Consider the following 23245-nt stretch of genomic DNA (forward strand, 5'->3'; position numbering starts at 1 on the left):
GACTTTAACCTAGACTGGCTTACCTGGTCCTCTAATAACCCCACCAGCTTTATCAACCTCTATAACTTCTCTCAAACCATTAACTCTCCCACTCGTGTCGATAAACATTACAAAAAGCAAATCAATACTAGACTGGATACTAACAAACAAACCCAACCTAGGTCACCAATCAGGCTGCCTTCCAGATACTCTTAGTGACCATTCCCCATCCTTCTCAGGAAACTGAACCACACACCCAACAACATCATATACAAAAATATCCACAGTAAAAATACTTCTCTCCTACTATATTTAATTCTATGCTACAGCATTGTGACTAGTCACTTTAAAACACCTCCAGTTAGACCACGCTGAGCAATACTTTAACTATGTATTCTTCAAAATATTAAACAACCTAGAATTCGACCAAATACCAAACAATGACCATGGCTTACAAAAGACACTAAACTACTGCTTAAACAAAAAGATACAGCCTGGTCATTCTACCAAAACTCCAGAAACAAAGATAACCTCACCTCATATCAACAACTATGAATTCAAGCCAAGAAACTAATCAACAATGACAAAAAAATATACCTCCAGACCTGCCAACGAAAACACCAGAACAACCCCCAAAAGTTTTAGCAAAGTATTAAGTACCTCCTAAATCCAGGAAAACCCTCTCACCCCAAAGTCAACTACCAAAAATACCTCCGACAGTATAACGTCACAATTCAACACTCACTTTATCAACTCAGTTACCTCCATCATACAAAATAATTTTAATGTACCCCTAGCATTACCTTCCCCCTACTGTATCTAACCCTAACTCATTCTCTATTAAGCCCATACAAACCAGTTCCATAAAAAAGCTCCTATCCAAATTAAAACCATGTACTCTTGCTGCTGATCAAATCCACAATGAATTTCTAAAAGTAGTGGCTACTGCTATCACCTATCCTATATCCATACTAATCAACCCCTCCATTTCTGAACAATACATACCTCTCCTCTGGAAAATATCACATATCATCCCCTACACAAAGGCAACCCTTCTACAGACTTCTCAAACTTCTGACACACTGCCATACTCTCCCCTCTAGCCATAAATCTTAGAAAAATTTAATCATCATCAACAACTCCTCGACTACTTCCTGAAGAACAACCTCTTATGCAAGTCTCAACATGGCTTCCGACCTAAGTATAGTACCAATACGGCACTTATAAGCTTCACTAAGACAGTAAACCTTCTCAAAAATGATGGCCAACTCATCTCATCAATTTTCCTTGATATGTCCAAAGCTTTCGATATGGTACCTCACAACTTACTTCTCAACGAACTACCTACATATAACCTCAGTACAACATCCCTGACTTGGTTTCGCAGCTATCTCTCTAATAGACAGCATGATACCAAATGGGAGGACAAACTCTCTCCCTACTACCCATCTCAGATGGTGTCCTCCAAGGCTCAATCCTTGGACCCCTCCTCTTCATCATATTTAGAAATAACCGCAGTACCTCCAAGCAACTAGCCTCTGTCATTCAATATGCTGAAGCTTCCTCCATCTGCTCTACCTCCTCACATCAAGAACTACAAGAAAAAACACAAAAGTCCCTACATGAAATAGAAAACTATCTGAATGAGCGCCAACTCATACTCAACCCTAACAAAACTAAACTTATGGTCTTCTATAATAAGAAAGCAAAAAAACAGCCAACCCCATCTCACCATCTTCTATTCCAATAGTACAAAAATTGAACCAGTTGATCAAACTAAACTTCTAGGTGCAACAACACACAACCAACTAAAGTTTGAACAGTGATGAGATCTATGGGTTGGTTAATGCCAAATTTGGCTATTTTGTTACAGCAGGTCTCTAGGTTTTTCAAGTCGTCTTGCACAGGTTGGTAAAGATTTGTCCACACCAAACTTGGTGCACTCTGTAGGGCCAAGCTGTACCTAACCCACAACGCCAGACTATCCATGGCCAGATCCCACCCGCTATCCACCCTACTTTATAGCTCTCAAATCTTTACCAACCTGTGCAAAACCGACTTGAAAAACCTAGAGACCTGCTATAATGAAATAGCCAAATTTGTTGTTAAACAGCCCTATAGATCTCATCACTCTTTCGCTCTACATCAACTCAACTGGATTGAACTACCCAACCTATTATCCCTCAACCAACTAACCACTGCTCACTGTATCACCCATAAACCCGACAACTGCCCCTCTCTCATTGACCTAGTACAACCTAATATAAACCTCAAGTCCCTTAGATCATCAGACAAATTAATTCTAAAGGTAACTAAATCTAATAATTACTACGGAGACTCCCTCTACTCTAATAAAACATCCAAAACCTGAAACTTACTCCCCCAAAAACATCCTAAACAATCCAGACAGTTACAAATTCAAACTGCTCCTCAAAGAATACCTCACTAATCACTGGCTATGTTCCTGCACAGCTCCAGGCTAATTACACCCACTTGGCATTCTCTTACTCTGACTGTGTCCATATCAACTTTGTATGCATAGCAGAGCCAGCGATTCACTATTTTGTCCATTTGCTTATTTTTTTCCTAATGTAAGCTATCACACACACACAAAAAAATAAATAAATAAAACAAAGTTTATGCTTCTTATCATTATGTTGTGCATTTAACTGTATATTGTGAACTACCTCGCTTGTAACCTTAATCAAATATTTTTTATAATCATACCATGTAAGTAATACTCTGCTGTATTTTTCTTCTACTTTTATTTTCTGTTTGGAGCTTTTCTCCCTGGGTCTCTGCTGAAAACGGGCTACTGACCCAGTTGGCCACTACCCAGTAAACAAATGTAAATAAATAAATACAAAATGCAGTATTAGTTTTATTTTGGGAAAGAACACCATCCTTGCACTAAACACATACATGACAAGTCATTAAAACAGATACTGTCGTTGGAGATCTGGGTACATTTGCGTACAGTCAACACTACTTTGACCACCACTTACCACCTGTCCTTCTACCTAGTCCAACTAATTACTACAGATATATCTTCTAGGTCCAAGGAACTTACTCTCTCACTCTACTCCTCCCTTAGCTGGCCCATGGTAGAAGATTACGCCCCCTTTGGCATGTGGCATGTACTCATTCAAGCACCCAGTTCAACTAGAAACAACACAAAGTTTCATCATCATTAAAAAATTAATATATGCTCCCAAACCTATACACATCATCTAAAAGCTCTGCCACTCTGTTCTGCCTCTTACAGACTTTTACATGGTTAGGTTTACTTGGTTACACTATAGTAATGACAACAGCAAACCACTTCAGCCTCAAACCATAAACTAAGTATGTGATACTGCCAGCTTCCTTCCATGACCCCACAATGGAAGAGGCGGGCAGTCAGAGAATGAATGATTATTACTACCATTCTAAATGTTAAAGCAAACAGATGGCAGATAGCAGGCCTATGGAGAGCAGGAGTTCCTCAGTGTTCCTGGCTATGCCCTATGCACAGTGGTGTTCTTCAGCTCTACATGGTGAAACAGCTAAGTGAAATGAAACAAGTGCATGAATGTTCAGCAGAAGTGGTGGTTTAGAGGTGGATATGACAGTATACAAACAGAAAGGCAGTAAATGGTGCTGCTACATGGTTAGACAAGGCTCCTTATAATGAATTAATATATCAGCATCTTGTGACAGGGATGAAGATGTTGTACATCTGGTGCTGATGAGTATTTTAAAATGCTGGTAGTTCAATGTAATACAAGGAAAAAGTCATAACATCTAGTTAGCATTCATGTGGTGTCTGCATCTTCAGCTTTTATCTGCCTATGTTTACTTCAGGAAATCCAGTTTCTTGACACCTTCCAAAAACATGCTGGTTAACAGACTTCTCTAAACTGGCCATTGTATTTGCCATTTCCCTTGTAGCCTTGGCCATAATTGTAAAGGGCCTGTCAAAGATCATGTTACCTAAATAATTTATAAACAAGTAAATATGAATAAATAGTATTTACTATAAGAGTAAAATAAATGATTACCTGGTGGAACCCATAGATTTGGGAAGATGCTAAGGTCCTTTGCCCGTCTGGTTAGCAGGATCTTCTTATTAGCTGTCTGAAGTAATATTGCAACACCAGTGTCCACTCCCCTGCTCTGGGTACCTTCTCGCAATAGGGACAGTTGAGTGGCATCCAGATGTTTGAAGGGGCAAAATGGTGGCCTCTAAGATTAAGAGAAGGAAGATGTTACCTCACTTTTAAAAATGTTTCCAGTGTTACCACATTTCACACATTGTGAAACAGTCATATCTCTACCTACTGTGGCATTTACTTTCCTGAAGAAATAAATACACAGTCTGATATTTTTCACAATCAAAAGGAAACCAAAGGTGATCTGATACTTTGGCTCTTGGCTGTTGACTGTTTTTGTATTAATCTGTTGAAGAACTGGAATTCTAATCTTAAACTATACACAATGAATGAACACAGAAATTAAAAGAAAAACCATTACCACTCCTAGATTAAACTGAGAAAGCAGTCATTCTGTTGGTCTAGGACTATGAAAGTGAAGCTACACTTAAGCAAACAGAGCTTTGTTTGGCAAAACTTGCCCAGCTACCTCTATGTTTCACGACTGTATGACATGACAGCTATCATGTTTTAAAATGGCAACTTTTATAATTTTGTTCTTCTAAGCAATAATGTTTTTGTACAAATGCAGAACTGCAACTTGGAGAAATCTAGCTGATACCACCCACATACAGCTAGTCAGTGAATTAACATTTGTTGGCTACACATGAACCTGGATCTATGACGGACAGTGACACCACTACTGAGTCAGAAGACCATAAAGATATGCATAGCGTAAAGACAACAGTCTTAAACTTCAGAAGAGCAGATATCACCGGGAAGAGCAGTTGATATGCTCTGTGTTGAGAGAATGATAAGGGGCTGTAGCTAATAAAGGTGCACAGAAAGCACAGTAAAAAATATGCATTATTCAAGTTAGAAAATGTAACAGCAAACTGTGTATCAAAGATCTCAAAACAGGCAGTACTGACTGATTAAAATGGTAGCAACCCTAATGTGAAAGAAGGTACAGACAGTGAAAAAAGCGAGAGAAATATATATTCTCAACAAACACAGAAATATGAAGCACAAAAGTGCAAATTAAACAGAAAGAGCTGCAACAGAAAAAGCAAAGAGAAATGCATAAATGTTAATGCTTTCAAACAAAACAAAGATCAGTGCTTATAATGCAGGGAAAAGGAAAAAGATGTCTACATGATACCTTGAGCAGAAGTAGTTGTTCAGTGGCCACAGAGAAAGGAGTACAGGAGGCCGAATATTACCACACACATTCATGGATGGCAGATGGATATTAGCTCAATGTCATAGATCACTGCTAGGGGGGGGATATGCCAGTTAAGAGGAGACCACAGGAGTGATGCCAGACACAGTACATCACATGATACATGTACAAAAGCAGGGAGGCACTGAATATACTTCTCACAGCTTTATCATTTCAAAGAACAGCGCAACAAGCTGTTTCAGAATGTAGTTCTCACTGTACTGATTTTGCTGTTGGAAATAAATGCTGCTGAAGAAAAAAAATGGAATTTCTTCGGTGCAGTATCAGAATATTGCTGCCTACAGTGGCAAAGGCATGCTCATTCTGCAAGGACATTGGCTTTCTGGAAAGGGGTGGACTCTAGAAGCATTCTAGAGGCACCAATTTGGTCCTCTAGTCACAGTTTTACAAAGCACTACAAACTGAATTCCTTTTCTGGTCCGGAGGTGGCTTTGTCAGGACCATTTCTGGTGGGACCCTGGGGTCTTATAGTTATTGGCCGCCTTTCATTTTTATTATTTCTGACTATACCATGGGAATCTACCCAAAATAGCTTAGGTTACTGCAATGGTGATCCAAATATAAACATATTACAGCTGTGTAAGTAAAATTCCCGTAACAGTACATGTTGTAATGGATCATCATTGCAATAGCGGTCCCTTCCTTCAGTTGCCATGGTGGGTTTAGTTACACCCTTCTGTATATAGTTATGTTTCACTTTGTTTTCTACTACAAGTTTACAGGGATTTTGCCTCCTTCCTGGGCAAAAAAATATATATAAAGTTTTAATGTAATTTGGCCCTCTAACTGCCTTTATACAGACAGTCTCGAGTGCTCCTGGCAGCTGCAGTGCAGGGAGAATGCCCAAAGATTTCAGAACCTAGCCGTTGCATGGGTAATACCCAAATAGCTTAGGCTACTGCAATGGTAATCTATGTATGAACATATAAACTTTATCAGACTGTTGAGTACAGACATTAAGGTACTTACGTATTATCCCAACCAGATTTTCGTGTTAATGCTGGTTGCTTCCCATTGTTTAAACTACTACCAGAAAGTATTGAGAAGCACAGAAACAATGTTTTCTGTAAGAATTTGTGAGTTTAAGCAGGTGTATGACTTAAATACATGAGAAAGTAATGTTTCACTGCAGGTACCTCCTTTAGCGCCACCATCTCATGTCACCATTTACAGTAATACTTAGTGGAACATTGTAAAAGTTTCCGGTACCAAGTTTCCTTAAAAAACACTGTTTGCACAGCTATGATGAATAAACAGTTTACCAGAAATTTGTGTAAACTCCTACGTACTGTTTCTGAAACTGGTGCTGGCTGCTATGTGAATTTAAGTTGTTATAAACATTTGTGTGTTTGTATAAAGCATATGTGTATGGCCATACTTCGTGCGGTGCTTGTCGAACATTTGCATGGGCAGAAAAAGCTGCTTTGCAATTTGACATTGCTTGTTAGCCATGTCTCTGAAACTGCTGTTGTCTGGAATGTCAGTTTCGGTGAATAGAAATCTTTTCTGTGTGTATGTAAACCGTATGTGTAGGGCTGTAGTTCATGTACTGTTAAGTGCAACACTTTCATCAGCAGTACATGCTGCCTTGGAATATCACACCGGTTGTTAGCCATGTCAAGTGGAAGGTTACGAAGTACGACATTTAAAGTCATTACCAATGCAGTGCATCTTTTTAAAGATAGCATAAAAGTATGTCTAAAAATAACCAAAGGTTTACCAATAACCCTTTCTGTGTGCCTGTCTTCTCCTTCGCTGCAGAATCCCTTTCGCCGGCTGAAAGTAATGCAAGTAACAGATCGATAACACCCATTACAACTGCAGCGTGCTAGTGTAACGGACGCAAAACAGGAAGCGGTTTTCGGTACTTGTTCCTGTTCCTAAAGAGTAGTGGGAAGTTTCATACCACTACTAGGAGTTCCCCTGACACTCTGAAATGTTTTATGCGGTGCTATCTGTGCAGGTATGAGCGAATCACAACCGGGAAAATTTGGTTGCGATAATACATAAGTACCGACATTAAAACCGTCATTTCTCAAAACTGAAAGGACAGAAAAGCATGAATTACACAAGAGGCTTCTGGATACAGAGAGAAAATGAATATAATGAGGAAAGGAGGGGAGGGAAAATGAAAAATAAAATGGAAAGTGTAGTCACATACTTCAAGAGTGAAAATCATACCAAGAGGAAGGGAATGCAAACCCAAAGGGAAACCAAGGGATGGAAATGAAACAGCCAACTGCTGATGAGATGCGTGCACCATACACGAGAATTGTACATGAATGTAATATACCTCATGGAGCTAATAATGTAAAACAAAAATAAAAATAACAACATTCTGAGCTATCTTAATGACCAAGGGCATACAGTGAAGTAATGCAAAAAATGTAAAAGAATGACAAAGTACACACACACACAATGAAACAGTGTAAAAATACAGGAACTACTGACAAGCAATACTGAGGACAGACACTTGAAAGTGGTCCTAGATAATACTGCAGTTATAAGGAGGAGTATTAGATCTCGGAGATGATGAAATGTAACATGAAGATGAATGTACAGGCTAGTAGCAACACACCAGTAACATCTGATATCCTGTTCTTGTCAGCACATCTCCGAAAAAAAAGTCCCACTTTCAGTTACCTGTGTTGATGACAGTAATTGTAGCCACTGCAGCTGTCTGCATGTTGTACATTTGACAGCATACACATAACTTAACTAAGTTCTGCACAAATGTATTTTAGTTCACTCATTTATTGACTATGTAAACTCCGTAGCCCCAAATGCCCCATTTTCAGATACACACAGAGACCAAAGGAATCAAAACCGTGACTAAAGGACGACATCCATTAGTAGCTCATAGCTTTAACATTTTGCACTATACTGACAGTATTGTTTTATCACTCCATATTGCTGTGTCCTACCTAAATGAATGTCACTGATGTACTTTTTCTAATATGTAGCCTTTATAAATAAACTATTTTAGTTCTGGGGTTTATTCCGAGATCTAAGAAACAAGGAAACAGACAAACTGGAGGTTGCTTACAGCATCACAATAAACGTGGTAATTGCAAGAGAAGCCTTGCATAAAGTGCCTGTGTACACACAGCATGGAGTGTGGAGTATGATGGAGATGTAGATAACATGCAGGGAAAATAGTTTTCAAAGAAGGTGAAAAACAAAGACATAAAAGATGAAAATAATTTGGCAGACATAATACAAAGTACTTCATTTCAGAAAAAAAGACTGGGTTGTAAGGGAATTCAGGGGGAATGAAAGCTGAAGGTAAAGCAGTAGAACAAAAATTGGCTAAGTCTGCTGGATACTGAAGATAGTAGTAAAAAGGAAATACTAGAGGGGACAGTGGTAGTTAACATGCTATCGTGCTTCAGGTTTCTCCACAGCAGAACTTTACTCACTCTTCCTTCTTTTTTAGAATTGAGAAATATGATTTATATTTATTAATATTTTTGGGAAGCTCACTCACCCACCCATGATACAACCCAGGCCAAAAACTTCTGGCTTCCCCATTAGTCATAGTATGTGCTTTTTCCAAAGGTCCCACACAGCACCTCATTGTACCTGTATAAACCTAACCCTGCCTCCACGGGCAGGGCTAGGTTTATACAGGTCCCACACAGCACCTCATTGTACCTGTATAAACCTAGCCCTGCCTGTGGAGGGGCCCCATGTTATCAATCTGAGGAAGAGGAGGACCTTTTCTCAATATGTATGTATGTATATATATATATATATATATATATATATATATATATATATATATATATATATTTCTTTACTTCAGTATGTTAATCAATTAGGTAGGCTAGTCCTAAGATCCAAGCCATAGTGACAACAGCACAGCAAAATTACAACAAACAAGCTAAACTAATTAACATAACAGCTCAAAGAACAAATAGCCAATACTTTACTGAGGAAGACAGATATGAAATAATTTACCAGAAATGCTAAAAAAACAGTAACTACTTAAGTCATAAGAAGTTACACAGAGGAAAAGTATTTGGGTAAGCATTACTGTGTATAGAGTGACAAGCAGGTGCTTGATCACTGCTCAGATGGAGTTAGTTAGACTGAACCATATGGTAGATGTGTGAAACAGAAAAGATGTGCAGAGTGTGTGTGTGTGTGTGTGTGTGTGTGTGTGTGTGTGTGTGTGTGTGTGTGTGTGTGTGTGTGTGTGTGTGTGTGTGTCTGTGTGTGTGTGTGTGTGTGTGTGTGTCTGTGTGTGTGTGTGTGTGTGTGTGTGTGTGTGTGTGTGTGTGTGTGTGTGTGTGTGTGTGTGTGCGTGTGTGTGCGTGTGTGTGTGTGTGTGTGTGTGTGTGTGTGTGTGTGTGTGTGTGTGTAATGGTGCCATGGCAGAAAAAGCATGGCATAGTGTTTGCTACTACCTAATGCACCTGCATGAGCTGAGTCTTACATTTGTAAAGTGTGGCAGTACTGTCCACTCCAAGCCTTGATGGTGTCAGTAGTGTGAGCAGAGACTCCCAAATCATCTCTGAAATAATAGAGACATGGCACTGTCCATCTCATCTACCCCCCCCCCCAGGAGCCAACTTTACTAGTGGTCTAGGTTTGTTCTTATGCATACAATTGCTGGAGGTCTGCTAGAAAACCCTAGTTCTAAACCAAAAGCTGTTCCAAGATTTATGATTTTGAAGTTTTAAAGTTTTCAACTTCCTTGCCATATCAGCCATTGAACTATCTTAAATATTTTATATGATACTATGGTACTTACCATCAACATCTACAACAGCACCACATTAATGGTCTATGTGACAAAACAAGCACATTCAGAAAGAAACTCCAGTAAAAAAAAAAAAAAAAAAAAAAAAAAATCATCCTTGAACATTACAGGCATTTTAACAACTGATCAGCTATTAGAAACAGTCATGGCATACATTTTACAATATCTGACAGCATTAGAATGTACTACAGATGAATATAAAATGTTTTCTACCAAGAAGTGCATTTTGCTTGGCAAATGTATAACTCCACAGAAGTGAAAATTGCAAGGCAAATGATATTGATGGGTAAATGATAATATGGTTAACAGTGTTTAATGGCAGAATTATATAAGCTTTTATAACTACCACTTTGTAGTGCCAATTTTTTAACTCACAGTATTATAAATGACAGTTTTACTACTACCATTATGTTACTAGGTGCTCCATACCTGTAGTGTGACCTTTTCTATTTAAAGAGCTTTATAAATCTCATTTACGCCTGGATCTATGCAAGGAACAGTACAGCTATTTTCTGGCATCATGGCAAGACAAACACTTTTTATTGTGCAGAGCATTATTCATTTTTCTACATTAAGTGGTAACTGTGGGATTTATTATTTAACCTGCACCGGGTCAAGCCATCACAAGAGTCTCCTTCCAAATTGGGACATTATGGACTGATGTGAAACCCACTTTGTAAAAATTAGGCGACACTGCTGACCTGTTCTATTTGCCATTTCTAATTTTTCATGTTCTACAGTCTCCAATGGCCAATTTTACAGGGTTTAAAGTGGACAGATGCAACTTAAGAGACATCAGTGGGAAGGAATACAACAGAAACACTCTCCTATCTACATTAAGGGGCAGCCTAATAAATGTGGTCCTTTACTGTCATCACAACCAATAGGTTTTGTGTTGTCATGGTATGGGCTTGTCAGGAATAAAACCAAAATGTAGGAACAAAGGTGATTTAACAGAAAAAAAATAAAAAAATAAAACAAAACAAGAAAAACTTCGAACAGTGTTATGTTCCGTACTTATGGTGTTAGTGACTCCAAACTGTGCACAATGTAAAGAAATTGCAGATAACTCATTTCATGTAGCTTAATAATGAATATTTAACAGCCTACACAAACAATGGCAGAGGAAATAATGCATATTCTGTCTTTTTTTTCTGTGGTAAATGTTGCACACAATGAATGACAATATTTATGTACACATAAATCTGCTCACTTTTAAAAACGCTCTTGTGGACCCTTGGAATTCATTGTCTGATACGATAAATTTATTGTTGCTAAGACAGAAATTCACAGGCACTCGGTCTTCATGGGAACCACAGAAATGTCCTGTTATGCTCTGTGAATAAAACAGAATAATGATCTTAGCAGAGATTTTACAAAATCTAGCAAACCAGAAGAAAATTGGCAACACAAGTAATTAAAATCCAATACAACTCAAATATGCCCATAAAACCTAGAAGTGACACACGTTTGTTCATAAGGGAAGTGAACTATGTATATGCTTTCATCCTACCATAGTTGTGTAACTGTATATATAAGGCAGGTGTACTTATGTCTACATTCTCTTCCTACCACAGCTGTATATATGTTTGTCATGCTGCTTTGTGCAAAACATGACAAAAAGAAATCTAAAATTCCACAAATAATGGTTTAGTAGCTAGGTTGCTACATAAATGACCTCATATCTTCTCCTTATATTAGCATGCAAACATCCAAGCATGCTTTCGGTATGTAATATACCACGGATCCATTTTAAATGATTGAAAGACCACTACATCAAACCACACATCATCAGCATCAAAAGCATCGAACACCTGAAACATCAAATGTGAACTTTGCTGAATTTGAACTCATCGAGTTGTCATAGCTGGCCAATATCTTAGACATCATCATAACCCGGTTAACAATGAAACTAAACGTTGAATTAAAAATTCCCATGCCACATATAGATATAAAATAAAAGTGCTACACAGAGCTCAATACTTCATTTACCTCAACTGTGACAGTAAATAATACAGTCAAATTGTACAAACAGATTATTATACTAATTGATGGCTTCCATTTTCCTAGTGATTACACAGTTCTTTTACTAGTTTGTCAACTATTACAATTCAATGAGTTCAGATTCGAGGAAGTTAATGTTCAATGTTCCAAGTGTGTGGTTCAATGTAGCGATAGTTCAGCCATTTAAGATAGAGCCATATAACAAACTTACCACAAACCCTATTAATAGTATTTGCCACAAAATGTGGTCATTCTTACAAACTTACACCCTAACATTCTATTTTAAAGCAATTTCTACAAGATCAGTAACACAAATTACTCCTTTATAAATGGCATCAAAAATAATCCCCCCAACCTGCTCCCTCATTCTTTATGCTGAAGACATCCTTCCATATTACTCTGGCCTACATATGAAAACACTGGCAAAATACTTGGAAAAAGACTTCTAGTTTTGTGCATTTTGATTTCAGGAAACAAACCGTTTCTCAGTATAACAAAAACAGCAACAATGTTACTTGACTCTTATGGCAAACTTGCAAATAATATAATCATAAAATAACTGATCTTAACAACAATAAAATCCAGCAAAACGAAACATACAAATACCCAAGCATATTTTTTTCCCCAACATCTTTATTAAATTTCCACATATAACAAAGGCAATCTATATAAATGAAAAACATACAAAATGATATCACTTTAGTTGCAAATAATTTACATCACAGACACCATTGAAACAACTGTAGTTGTAAACATTATAAATCACTTATAAACCTTCTATTCATTGTCATTTAAGCATTATATAACTCATTCAAATCCTGCCCCTTAAGCCTTGTTCTTGCTCTGCATATACTGTTCCAACAATTCCATTTTTTTCTATGTAGTTTGCTCCTTCCCTTTTTTAAAGATTCCAATTCCAGTTGTTTTATCTTTGTTACTATATTCACTACTTCTAATAAAGTTGGCCTAGACATAGATTTCCATTTTCTAGTAACTGCTTTTATGGCAGCCACCATAATTAGACTCAGCAAGGCTTTACTATATCTAGGCCATTCTGATTCTGTAGCATAACTCAAAAAAATCATCTCTCTAGTCAGTCCAATCTGCCCACCCATCATCTCCGATAGAGCGGCCCGCAGGGAATCCCAAAAGTCTGCCAGCTCATCACACCTCCAAAAAATATATTCACAGCTACCTCTTTCTTGCCGGTCACACCTCCAGCATTTGCTATCCACTTTGGAGTCTACTTGGGGTATAAAAATACATATGTAAACATTTCCAGGCAAAGATCCTAAATCTTCTAGACTTTGTTGCATATTTGGGAGTATATATATATATATATATATATATATATATATATATATATATATATATATACACACACACATACATATATGCATATATATATATATATATATATATATATATATCTATCCCCCATTGTCTCTGTGTGAATTGCTTATCCAGTTTCTCTTCCCAATCCTTTCTAAGCTCCTCTGATTGATTCTTATAATTATCATGCATTATTTTATATGCTTTACTAATTATTCCTTTTTTAATGGCAACTTCTGTTCTAGATTCTATTAAAAACTCTACAAGTGCTGGTCTTTCATTTAGGAGCCCCTATTTCTTTCCCTTTGTCTATACTCTGATATCAGTCCTTGAAAAGGCAGGCAATCTCTAACCTGTAGTCCAAATACATTTTTGGCCTCTTCCCATTCTATTATCTTTCCCTTTCTAGTTATTTGCTCCCAATACCTTGGTTCCTTTGCCAATTTTCTCCAATAAATTCCAGCTCCCTTTTGATTATTGATTGTATCCCTGACCACAGTCAACCATATTGACAGAATCTCTTTTCTCCATTCTCGTGCTGGTTTGGTTCTTAGAATACTCCCTGCTAATTTATTAATATAATACTCTGTACGATTTTGGTTGTTCTCCAGTACTTAAGAGTCATTCTTGAACAAATTCTCTCTCTGCACTTGGAAAATACATAACCAGCAAAGTTCTAATACCATATCAAATCATCTCACTCCAACAATAAGGAACTATCTCACTATTAATATAATTTTCCCTAGTGTTGAATATGTCCTCCCAATAATAATTAAATTTATCTACCAACTCTAAAACAATTCATATCACAATAAAATCTGTAGCACCTAGGAATGAGCACTGATGCATTACTCTCTAGAAAGGAAACTGGCTACTGGTGATAGCATAAACCACCTTTCTTCTGTCTATAATGAGAGTACTGCCCCCTCTGTATCCAAGAACTTTATCATAAAAGCTTCTCATATTTCCTACAAAACATCACTGAAATTACAACTGCACTGAACAGACCTCAGCTTGGGCAAGCTGTAGGGGAAAGAAGTTTTAGAAAAGAAATTATCAGCTAAATGGAATCATTTATCTAAAGAAATTAGGAAATAAACTGAATACACCAAATTCAGGAAAATGCTACATACCTTGAAGAAGCACAGACATCCACTAGCTTCCAAGACAATGGCTAAAACATTTACACTGGCATCAAATCTCATGACACCAGCAAGTCTCCTACAATAATTTTAAGCAAATCTCATTGTGCTACAAAACTACTATAAACAGGTAGTCAAGGCTCAGTGGCTCAACAGGTAACATACATGCTGCTGATGCTGGAAGAACATAAAGCTGTGGGTTCTATTAATTTCCCATTACGGATACTGTAGTGCAACATGGGTGGGGGGAGTGAGTGTGTTATCCTTAAACTGAAATGTCAAGCCAAAGTCCCATCCAATTGAGTTCATGGTATCTCGGGTGGAAATACAATAATCCCAATGCAAAATTAGTAGGTGTACTTTATTTAAATATATACAGGTATTTACCTTTTACATATTTATGTACTCCAAACTATCAATGATCATAAAAATAATCTTAGATTCCATTTTCCAGTACAATTAAATTCAACTCCCACTCTTTCTGCAGTAGCTACATTTTCATTATATCTGCCATTATCCTTTTATTGAATAAAATGTCTAATTGTCCATATTTTCAAAATTAAATACACACACACACACACACACACACACACACACACGTCCACCCTTTCTATATTCAAGTGACTTTTCTCTTCATTATACCAATATAAAACTGTTTTAACATCTTGCATGTCATATAGCATTATACTACATTCTATAATTGTTAAAACGTTTATATCATAAGAACATGTCTTGATGTTTCTCTTACTGCATAAAAAAAGTCTTTCAGTAATTATATATAACAAAATCTTTTGATGTTCACTCAGTTCATCATTTCAGTATTTTTAACAGCTCACTTTCTCCCCTAATTCTTCATACTCCTTATATAAAACCAGTGATACAGTTCCACTTTCTTGATATATCATATTTTTCATTACCCAAAAACAAGAGAAAGGATGCCAAATGCATTATTACATTAATCAAGCATGATTCATCTTTTTGCTTGTAATATACAAAATTATTCCTCTGAATGTATTCAGCCTTGATCCCCAAATCATTTTAAACACTACTGCATTACTTACTTTTCATAAGTGGAAACACACACACACCACCTTACAACCCTAACTTTCTCCAAACTACTGAAATCAGCAAATTAACATTCTTAAAGTCAACTTAAATGTTTCCCATAAACCAGTAACAGCTTTAATTTCCTGTACTGCTTTGTTCCATTCTTCCATGACAACCTTTTGTTTTCAGTACTTCACATCCAATACCATCATTTCTGGCATACAAAATAAATTCCCTCAACTTTAACCACATCACCTAAACCTTTGCTTGTTTCCATATTTGAACTGGGTCTGGTTATATCTAATAATCCTCTTCAGTCAATTCTCTTACCCAGACTTTATTCAACATTATTTATTTTCCATTTGTTAATTGGGAAATTCTGACTGGACCAGGTCCATTTTCAGTGGAGGCCCGGGGAGAAAAGCTCTGGCATCAAGTTATACAAATACAGTACATCCACCATAATACATAAAACAGGTTACATCATGTATGCTGAGCATAGTAATATAACAAGAAATTAATAAAACACTCCAGGTAAAAGAAGACATAGAACATAAGTAAAAAGACAATGTCAGTTATACATTGGTAAGAGAAGAAAATATATAAAGTAAGATTCTACAGTTAAAATTACCCTTTCAGATGACCAAGCCTACAGGGGATCAGAGATCCAGCATGTGATCAGAGAGGAGTTTGGGGAGTTAATAGTAGTATGGGTATGGTTATGTGATACAAGGGCATAACCAGGTACTAAGAAGGTGCGATTTGAGGGAGTTTTTGAATATGGATGTGGAAGGGGCAGTGGACATGGATAGGGGAAGAGAGTTCCAATTTCTGGCAATGGTGTGGGAGTAGAGCACTTTCCCTGCATTATTGTTAGCCTTGGTGATGGAGGGGAGAGATTTTTCACTGGATCTTAGGTACTGCTTTGCAGTATAGACAGTAAGTAGGTTGGGTAATAAGGAGGTTTTCTCAGGATATTTGAAAATATTATAGGCTGTGACCAGCTGGTGATAGTTAAGTAGCTGTGGTAGCTCAAGCCATTTTAGTTCTTACAGTGCAGCACAGTGATGGGTTCTATAGTTTGAGTTAGTAGCAAACTTGGCTATTTTATTGTAGCATGATTCTAGTTTGTCTAGGTCACAATGTCTGATTTGGGTAAAGATTGATGCTGTGTAGAGAGGAGGTGGCTTTGTGCAAGAATGACTCTTGCTTTTTGTGAGAGAAAGGACTTACGTCTGTATAGAGAGCCTAGTTTTTTGTGTACTAGTTTTATGGTATGTGAGATGTGAACATCAAAGTGGAGATTATTGCCTATTTCAATGCCCAGAAGTTTGGTGTGGTTAGAAGGGGAGATGGTGGTGCCGTCCTTAGATGTTATGGTAAAGGAGAGGGTTTTTTTTTATCTGTTAGGGGTAAATAGTAGCAGTTTTGTCTTTTTGGGATTTAGAATTAGTTGGATACCTGATATCCATTTTTCTACTGAGTTAAAGGTATCTTGAGTTAGTGTATGTAGGGTGGTGGGAGATGAGGCGGAGCAGATCAGGGTTGAATCATCCACATATTGTATGAGTGTGGCATGTTGTGTAGAGCTACTGAGGTTATTTTTGAAAACAGAGAACAATAGCGGGCCCAGTATAGAGCCCTGTGGGACACCTATGGTGGCTGGAAGTTGTGTAGACAGAGTTCCTATCCACTGGACTGATTGTTGCCTGTCAAGTAGGTAGCTTCTGAACCAGGCTATAGTAGAGGAGGTGAAGGATAATGATGTTAGTGAGTCTAGTAGGATGGAGTGGGAGACCATATCAAATGCTTTTGAGAGGTCTAGGAAAATGGCTGATACATATTTGTTGTCATTCCTGTGAAGGTTTATATGATTACTGAAGGATAGAAGGGCTGTGGTAGTGCTGTGATGTGGATGGAAACCTTGTTGTGTGGTAGATAGTAGATTGTGTGTGTTAAGAAATGTCATCACTTGCAAGTGGATGCATTTCTCAAGAATTTTGGATAAGGGGCAAAAGATGGCAAGAGGTTGGTAGTTGGAGAGTTTGTAAGAATTACCTCCTTTATGGAGAGGAATGATGCGAAATACTTTCCCGAGTTTGGGTATGTAGGATTCTAGTATGGAGCGGCTGATTAGGATGGAGACAGGATATGATAGGGAGTCACTAACCATTTTTCGGTATGCAACAGGTATGTTATCAGCTGCCATTGTGGTTGGCTTTAGTTTTAGGAGGAGTTTTTTGATAGTTAAGGTGGGCACTGGTGATAGGCTGAAAGAGGGGGCAATGTGGGATAGGTTAGGTTGTGATTGAGGTAGACTGTTTTTGGTTATTTGACTGGACAGGGCTAAGATGGATTTAGCAAAATGGTTGTTACATTGAGAAGCTATGTCTAGGGTATTGTTAGTAGAGCTGGGTGCTGGAGTAGTGGTTTTTGTCTGGCTTTAGTAGGAAGTTAATGGCATGCCAGAATTTTATGTGGATTATGTGATCATTTCCTTTGGGCGCTAAGAAAATAGTTTTGTTTGTTTATTTTGGATTCAGCCTTGGCCTTGTTTCTAAGCTGTTGATAGTATTGCCTGGAGCTAGGGGTTTTGTCAGTTTTCCAGATTTTCCAGGCTTTATCTCTGGCATTTAGTAAGGCTCTGGTGTCCCTATTTAGCCAGGGTGTGTAGTTGGCTTTAACTCTGATCTTTCTGCTGGGAGCTAGACTGTTATGTTAGAGAAAGTAGTATTGAAGTAGTCTACTGCCTGGTCAAACCCAAGTGTCTGTAGTGGTTCCCAGTTGCAGTGGCTTAGGACAGTGTTTAGGTATCATGGGGTAAGGTTACGGTCATCTCATACAAATTTGTAGACTTCTGGTTTGGGGTGATTGGAGTGTTTCTGGAGTAGGAAGGTGGGGAGATGATCACTTAGGTCATCTGGGTGTCAGCCTACTGTATAGTTTTGTTTGGGATAGTTGGTTAGTGTCCACTCCAGTATGGATTCTTTCTTTGTTTTCTCATCTATTCTAGTTGGTTCTTCAATTAGTTGAGAGAACCCATATAGATTGATATGTGTAGAGGGGCTGCTGGAGTTACAGGTTGCCCAGTCAGTGTTAAGGTCTCCTAGTAAGATTGTTTCCTGTGGTAGATTGTCCTTTGTCCAGTGTAGGATGTCTTCTATTATGAGTGAGTTGCTGCCTGGAGGTATGTAGCAGCATATTATATTGATCTTCTTGGTGTTTCTTATGGCTAGGGTAGAAAATAGGACTTCAGCATTTTGAAAAGTGGGCGGTGTGGTGTGCAGGAGCTGGAGGTTAAGGATGTTTTTAAAGAGAATGGCTACTCCTCCTCCTTTCATGTTTATCAGAGCTAAGTGTATTATACCCTGGGGGGAGAAAGTCTTCATCTTGGATACTGGGTTTAAGCCAGGTCTCTGTAATGGTGAGTACATCAGGGTTGTAGTGGGCTATGAATGCATGTAGGTCTGTTAGCTTGTTGGTAATACTGCTTATGTTGAGATTTAGGATCAGCAGGTCAGATGTTTGTCTAGCTGAGAGGGAACCTGGATTTGGGTGAATGTCATCAGAGGTTAGCAGAGTTTGTAGGAGTGTCAGTATGTGGTTTTTAATATTAATTATATCATTTGCACATGACAATACCAAAGATGCCACCACCTTACCTTTAAAAAAATGCCTTTCTTAATCCTCCTTCAACTTCCGTTGCTACTGCCTTCATTATTAAGGCAAACAAAACATCACTCATATGAGATCTCTGTCTAATCCCCTTTCACTATTTTTTGCATTTTTCCATCCACCTAGTATTGTCACCCAATTTTTTTCATATGGCTGTGGTGTTGAGCCTCAGAACACCCCTGGGTGGGCATTATTTCCACAATAACACAAACCCTATTGGGCAATACTGCTTGCATATACTACTACTTTTGGTAATATTACTACTTCTTGCCTTTGCCTACCTCTAATTCCATACTCCTTCCATTGTACTTTGTCCTACCTCTTTTGAAATACAACCAAAAATATAGCACCCTATCAAACTCAGAAGACTATTGTTAATTTAAACTTCAGTAAGCTGTATTATAAACACCACAACGATTTCAAACTATTGATGATGTTCTTATAGAGTTTAAGATGAAAGCACTTACTGAAGTTTTAATAAACCATAGTCGCCTGCATTTGGCACTGGTGACCTTTTTGGTTTTATTTCATTTGTTTTAATGGCTTTTTAGTCTTTACTGGACCTTCCTTCTTTCTGACTCTTTGAATAATTATGAACCAGTACTATTCAGAGTAAATGGTCTCAGTTTTATATGTTCTGTTTTTCTCCTTTTTTCATATATAGGTCATTACCCCTTTAGACACATCATCATTAATAATGGCTTCTTTTCACCACTTATTCATACCACTAACAAATAACTGCTACATTTGTTCATTCATTTCTTTATAACATATATAATCCTCTCCATCTGATCCCAAAACTGTCTGATCATGTACCAACTTCAAAAACATCCTCCAGTCCTCAAATTTCCTTATTTATTATAGCCACTGATTCTAAGTCTCTTTATAACCCAGTTATATAATACTGCTGTTCCCGCTTCTGAATGCATTTTTCTCAGATAATCAAGTAATATTTTCATAATTTTTCCCTTTGTTTATATTTCACTTGTCTTAACATGTCCCTTATTAGTTTTAATATTCCTTCATCTTCTCTCATCATCTTTGCCAAAAGGGGACATACTTCTTTAATTTTATCATTTTAACTAACATATATTCTTCCATGGCATTTTCTTAATTCTTTATTTTCTTCACAGACCTGCCTTTCCTTTACACAAATACCCAGTGTAATTAATTTCCAGTGCTTATTCTAGTTCCTTTACCAAAACCTGATATTTACGCTCATTTTCCTTTGTACTTTCTTAATTACTTTACTTGCATATATACTATTTCTATTTTTAAAACGTACTATATCCAAGATTGATAAAAAGGAGTCAATGTGAAATTCTGTCTATAACCTTTGTTCCAGTTCTTTCTTGTCCACCAATTTCTCTATCAATTTCTTAACACCCTTATGTCTTTTATTCCTTTTTCATTCTCCTTAACATTTACCCATATCACCACGTGACCTGGCAGAACAACTATTCTAAATGCACTCTTATTTCTCCATTACATCTTCTGATACCATTACTAATTTCTGTCCTTATCAATGCTCTACATCATGCATGTACTCTTTCCTTATCAAACTAAACTATCAACACTTCATTAATTCACTTGCTTTTCTGATACCCACATACATTCTTTCGTTTCCTGAGATCACGGTTAAAATAACACGTTAATACTACACTCATATTAAGCATCCTGTACAGTTTAGCATCTTCAAACAGTTGCTCCTGATCATTCAGTGAGGTATGAACACAAATCCCAATTATTCTTATAACACTGTTATTAATGCTCATATGTATTATTGATGTCCTTCCAGCATTAATTACGTTGAAATACAATATTTCTATGCTTGCTTGTACAAATAAAACTGCAGCACCCGAGGTCCAAGGTTCCAGAAAATGTTATTTCCCTAGATTTTCTCTATATTCTTACATCTTCTGCATAAAGACTGTATTCAGCGTCTGCATTTAACCATGTACAACTTTCTACAACACACAGTCTTCTGGCATCATTTTAATACTCTTCATGCTGTATGATACTACTCAAAAGTACTTTTCTGTTTTCTTCTTAAATTTTGGCTATTTTAGTTTCCTTCTTCTGTTCTTCATTTTCACCATTTTTTTACTGAATTGCCTCCAGCCTTTATTTTCTATATCATTGCCTCTTATCTCTTCATCCTTCCATAATAACTTAAATACTCCGCACTTCTTCATAATGTTTTCCTGCCTTCATTCATCATTTGTGAATATATTTTGCTCATTTCACTTCCTTCTTTTTTCCCCAAATTAAATTGTGCTCATTGTTATTTCCCTCTTCATTATTATTCTCAGTATTATCCTCCTGCTTTCATGACTTTTACTATTAAAATAGTCAATATTTTCTGCTTTATATATATATTTTTTGATTATTGCTCTGCACAGTCGCATCACAACTGTACCATTGCATGATATTTTATGCATTCTATTTTGCTTTTATTTTATGCCTTGTTTCCACATATTGCTGATGTCTTTCTTTCCTACAATATGAAATATACAGCTTTTCCACAAAAAACACATTTCTGGTCAACACCAGTACTTCAGTACTCCTCTTATTCCATTTATATAAAAAACACTAGGCACTCGGCCAAGATTTTTACTGTCCGTTTTTAACAACCCTTCACTTTCCAACCCTCAGGCAATACAGGATGGTCATCATTAACTTTTTAAAACATGATATAGTTTGGTGCACCCAGTTGTGAAATATACTAAAACACCTTTGACATCTACCATCTTCATTTTGAACCACATGCTTTCTTTTTAATCTCTGTATTTTGCACAATAAAAAACATCCATGGGTAACAGTTTTTCTTATGTTCACATGCTATCGAGAATTTAACCATCAATCAAAAAGACTCAAATGTTAAATCACAAGGATTGCTTTTCCACTAAATGAGAAAAAGATCTTACATCACCATTTAAATCTTAAAGAGACTAGTAATTAGTCACATACAAAATATGAATACTGCAGTCTTTTATTTATTACCACCTGTACAGTTTGCTTGTTGCTCCTGGCTGCATCTGCTAATTACAACCTCCAAACTTTTTCAGTCCTTTTGCTCATCTCAACAGGATAATTAGAAGACATCTACATATTTTCTTTCACCTTTTCCCGCACTCCTGGATACAGTTTCTTCAACATCTGCTTCCACTTTACCCTGGTGTACCTACAACAGAATCATTACTTGGTATAGCCTTAGTACTATGTCATATCTGTTGACATCTTGTGACTGGGCTATGGCTAAAAATGGTCTTCGGACATCCCACCTATCTGGCTGACAAACAAACATGTAAGTAAACTAAATAAAATTCCATACCTTCTATTGCACTGACAAAGGATGCCAAAAAGTCACAGCAGAATAAGTGAATGAATAAACAAATCGCACTGACCTGTGATGCCAATGAGACACAGCATGAATGAATGATTGAAAGAATGATTAAATGAATCACACTTTGATATCAAAGAGACATAGAATTAATGAATAAATATGAATAGCTTCTGCCACACTTAAATTAACAAAACAAATCTCATAGCTTCTATCACACTGATCAGTGATGGCAAACAGACATGATATGCCTTATCAAAGCAAACAGCTTGCAAAACTGCACATTTTTGTCTGAACAAGTTACTGACAGTAATCTTCGCTGATTAGGCTATATCATGATGTTCTCTCCTATTTCTGTAAGTACTGTTGAGTTCTACCTTGATCTTTCTCTGTTCTCTCATCTACGATAACACACCTTCTACTTGTAGGCCAGAGCTGTAAATGAACTTGACTCTGCCTTGCACTTGTAGGATAACTTTAATACCACTCAAGACATGGCTTTGGAAATACAGCTAGTTCTGAATACTGTAAAAAGCATATAACCCATAGTGTTAGATCTTCGCAAGTCCTACGGCCTAATGGCCA

The 23245-nt window shown here is 37.2% G+C and overlaps 1 protein-coding gene across 3 annotated transcripts in view; it reads right to left on the reverse strand.

Annotated features, from left to right (window-relative positions):
• NUDT17 (nudix hydrolase 17) overlaps nucleotides 1-23245 on the reverse strand; it is a 203969-nt gene that overhangs the window by 160525 nt on the left and 20199 nt on the right. For all 3 annotated transcript variants that reach the window (XM_044079723.1, XM_044079724.1, XM_044079725.1), the window contains exons 2-3: nucleotides 11331-11453; nucleotides 4020-4203 (exon numbers count right to left, since the gene is read on the reverse strand). In XM_044079723.1, coding sequence (XP_043935658.1) covers nucleotides 4020-4203; nucleotides 11331-11453 — 307 coding nt within the window. The remainder of the gene's footprint in view (nucleotides 1-4019; nucleotides 4204-11330; nucleotides 11454-23245) is intronic.

Source organism: Protopterus annectens, chromosome 8.part0, assembly GCF_019279795.1.
Source record: "Protopterus annectens isolate FY-2018-M chromosome 8.part0, PAN1.0, whole genome shotgun sequence".
NCBI classification, from domain to species: domain Eukaryota; kingdom Metazoa; phylum Chordata; order Ceratodontiformes; family Protopteridae; genus Protopterus; species Protopterus annectens.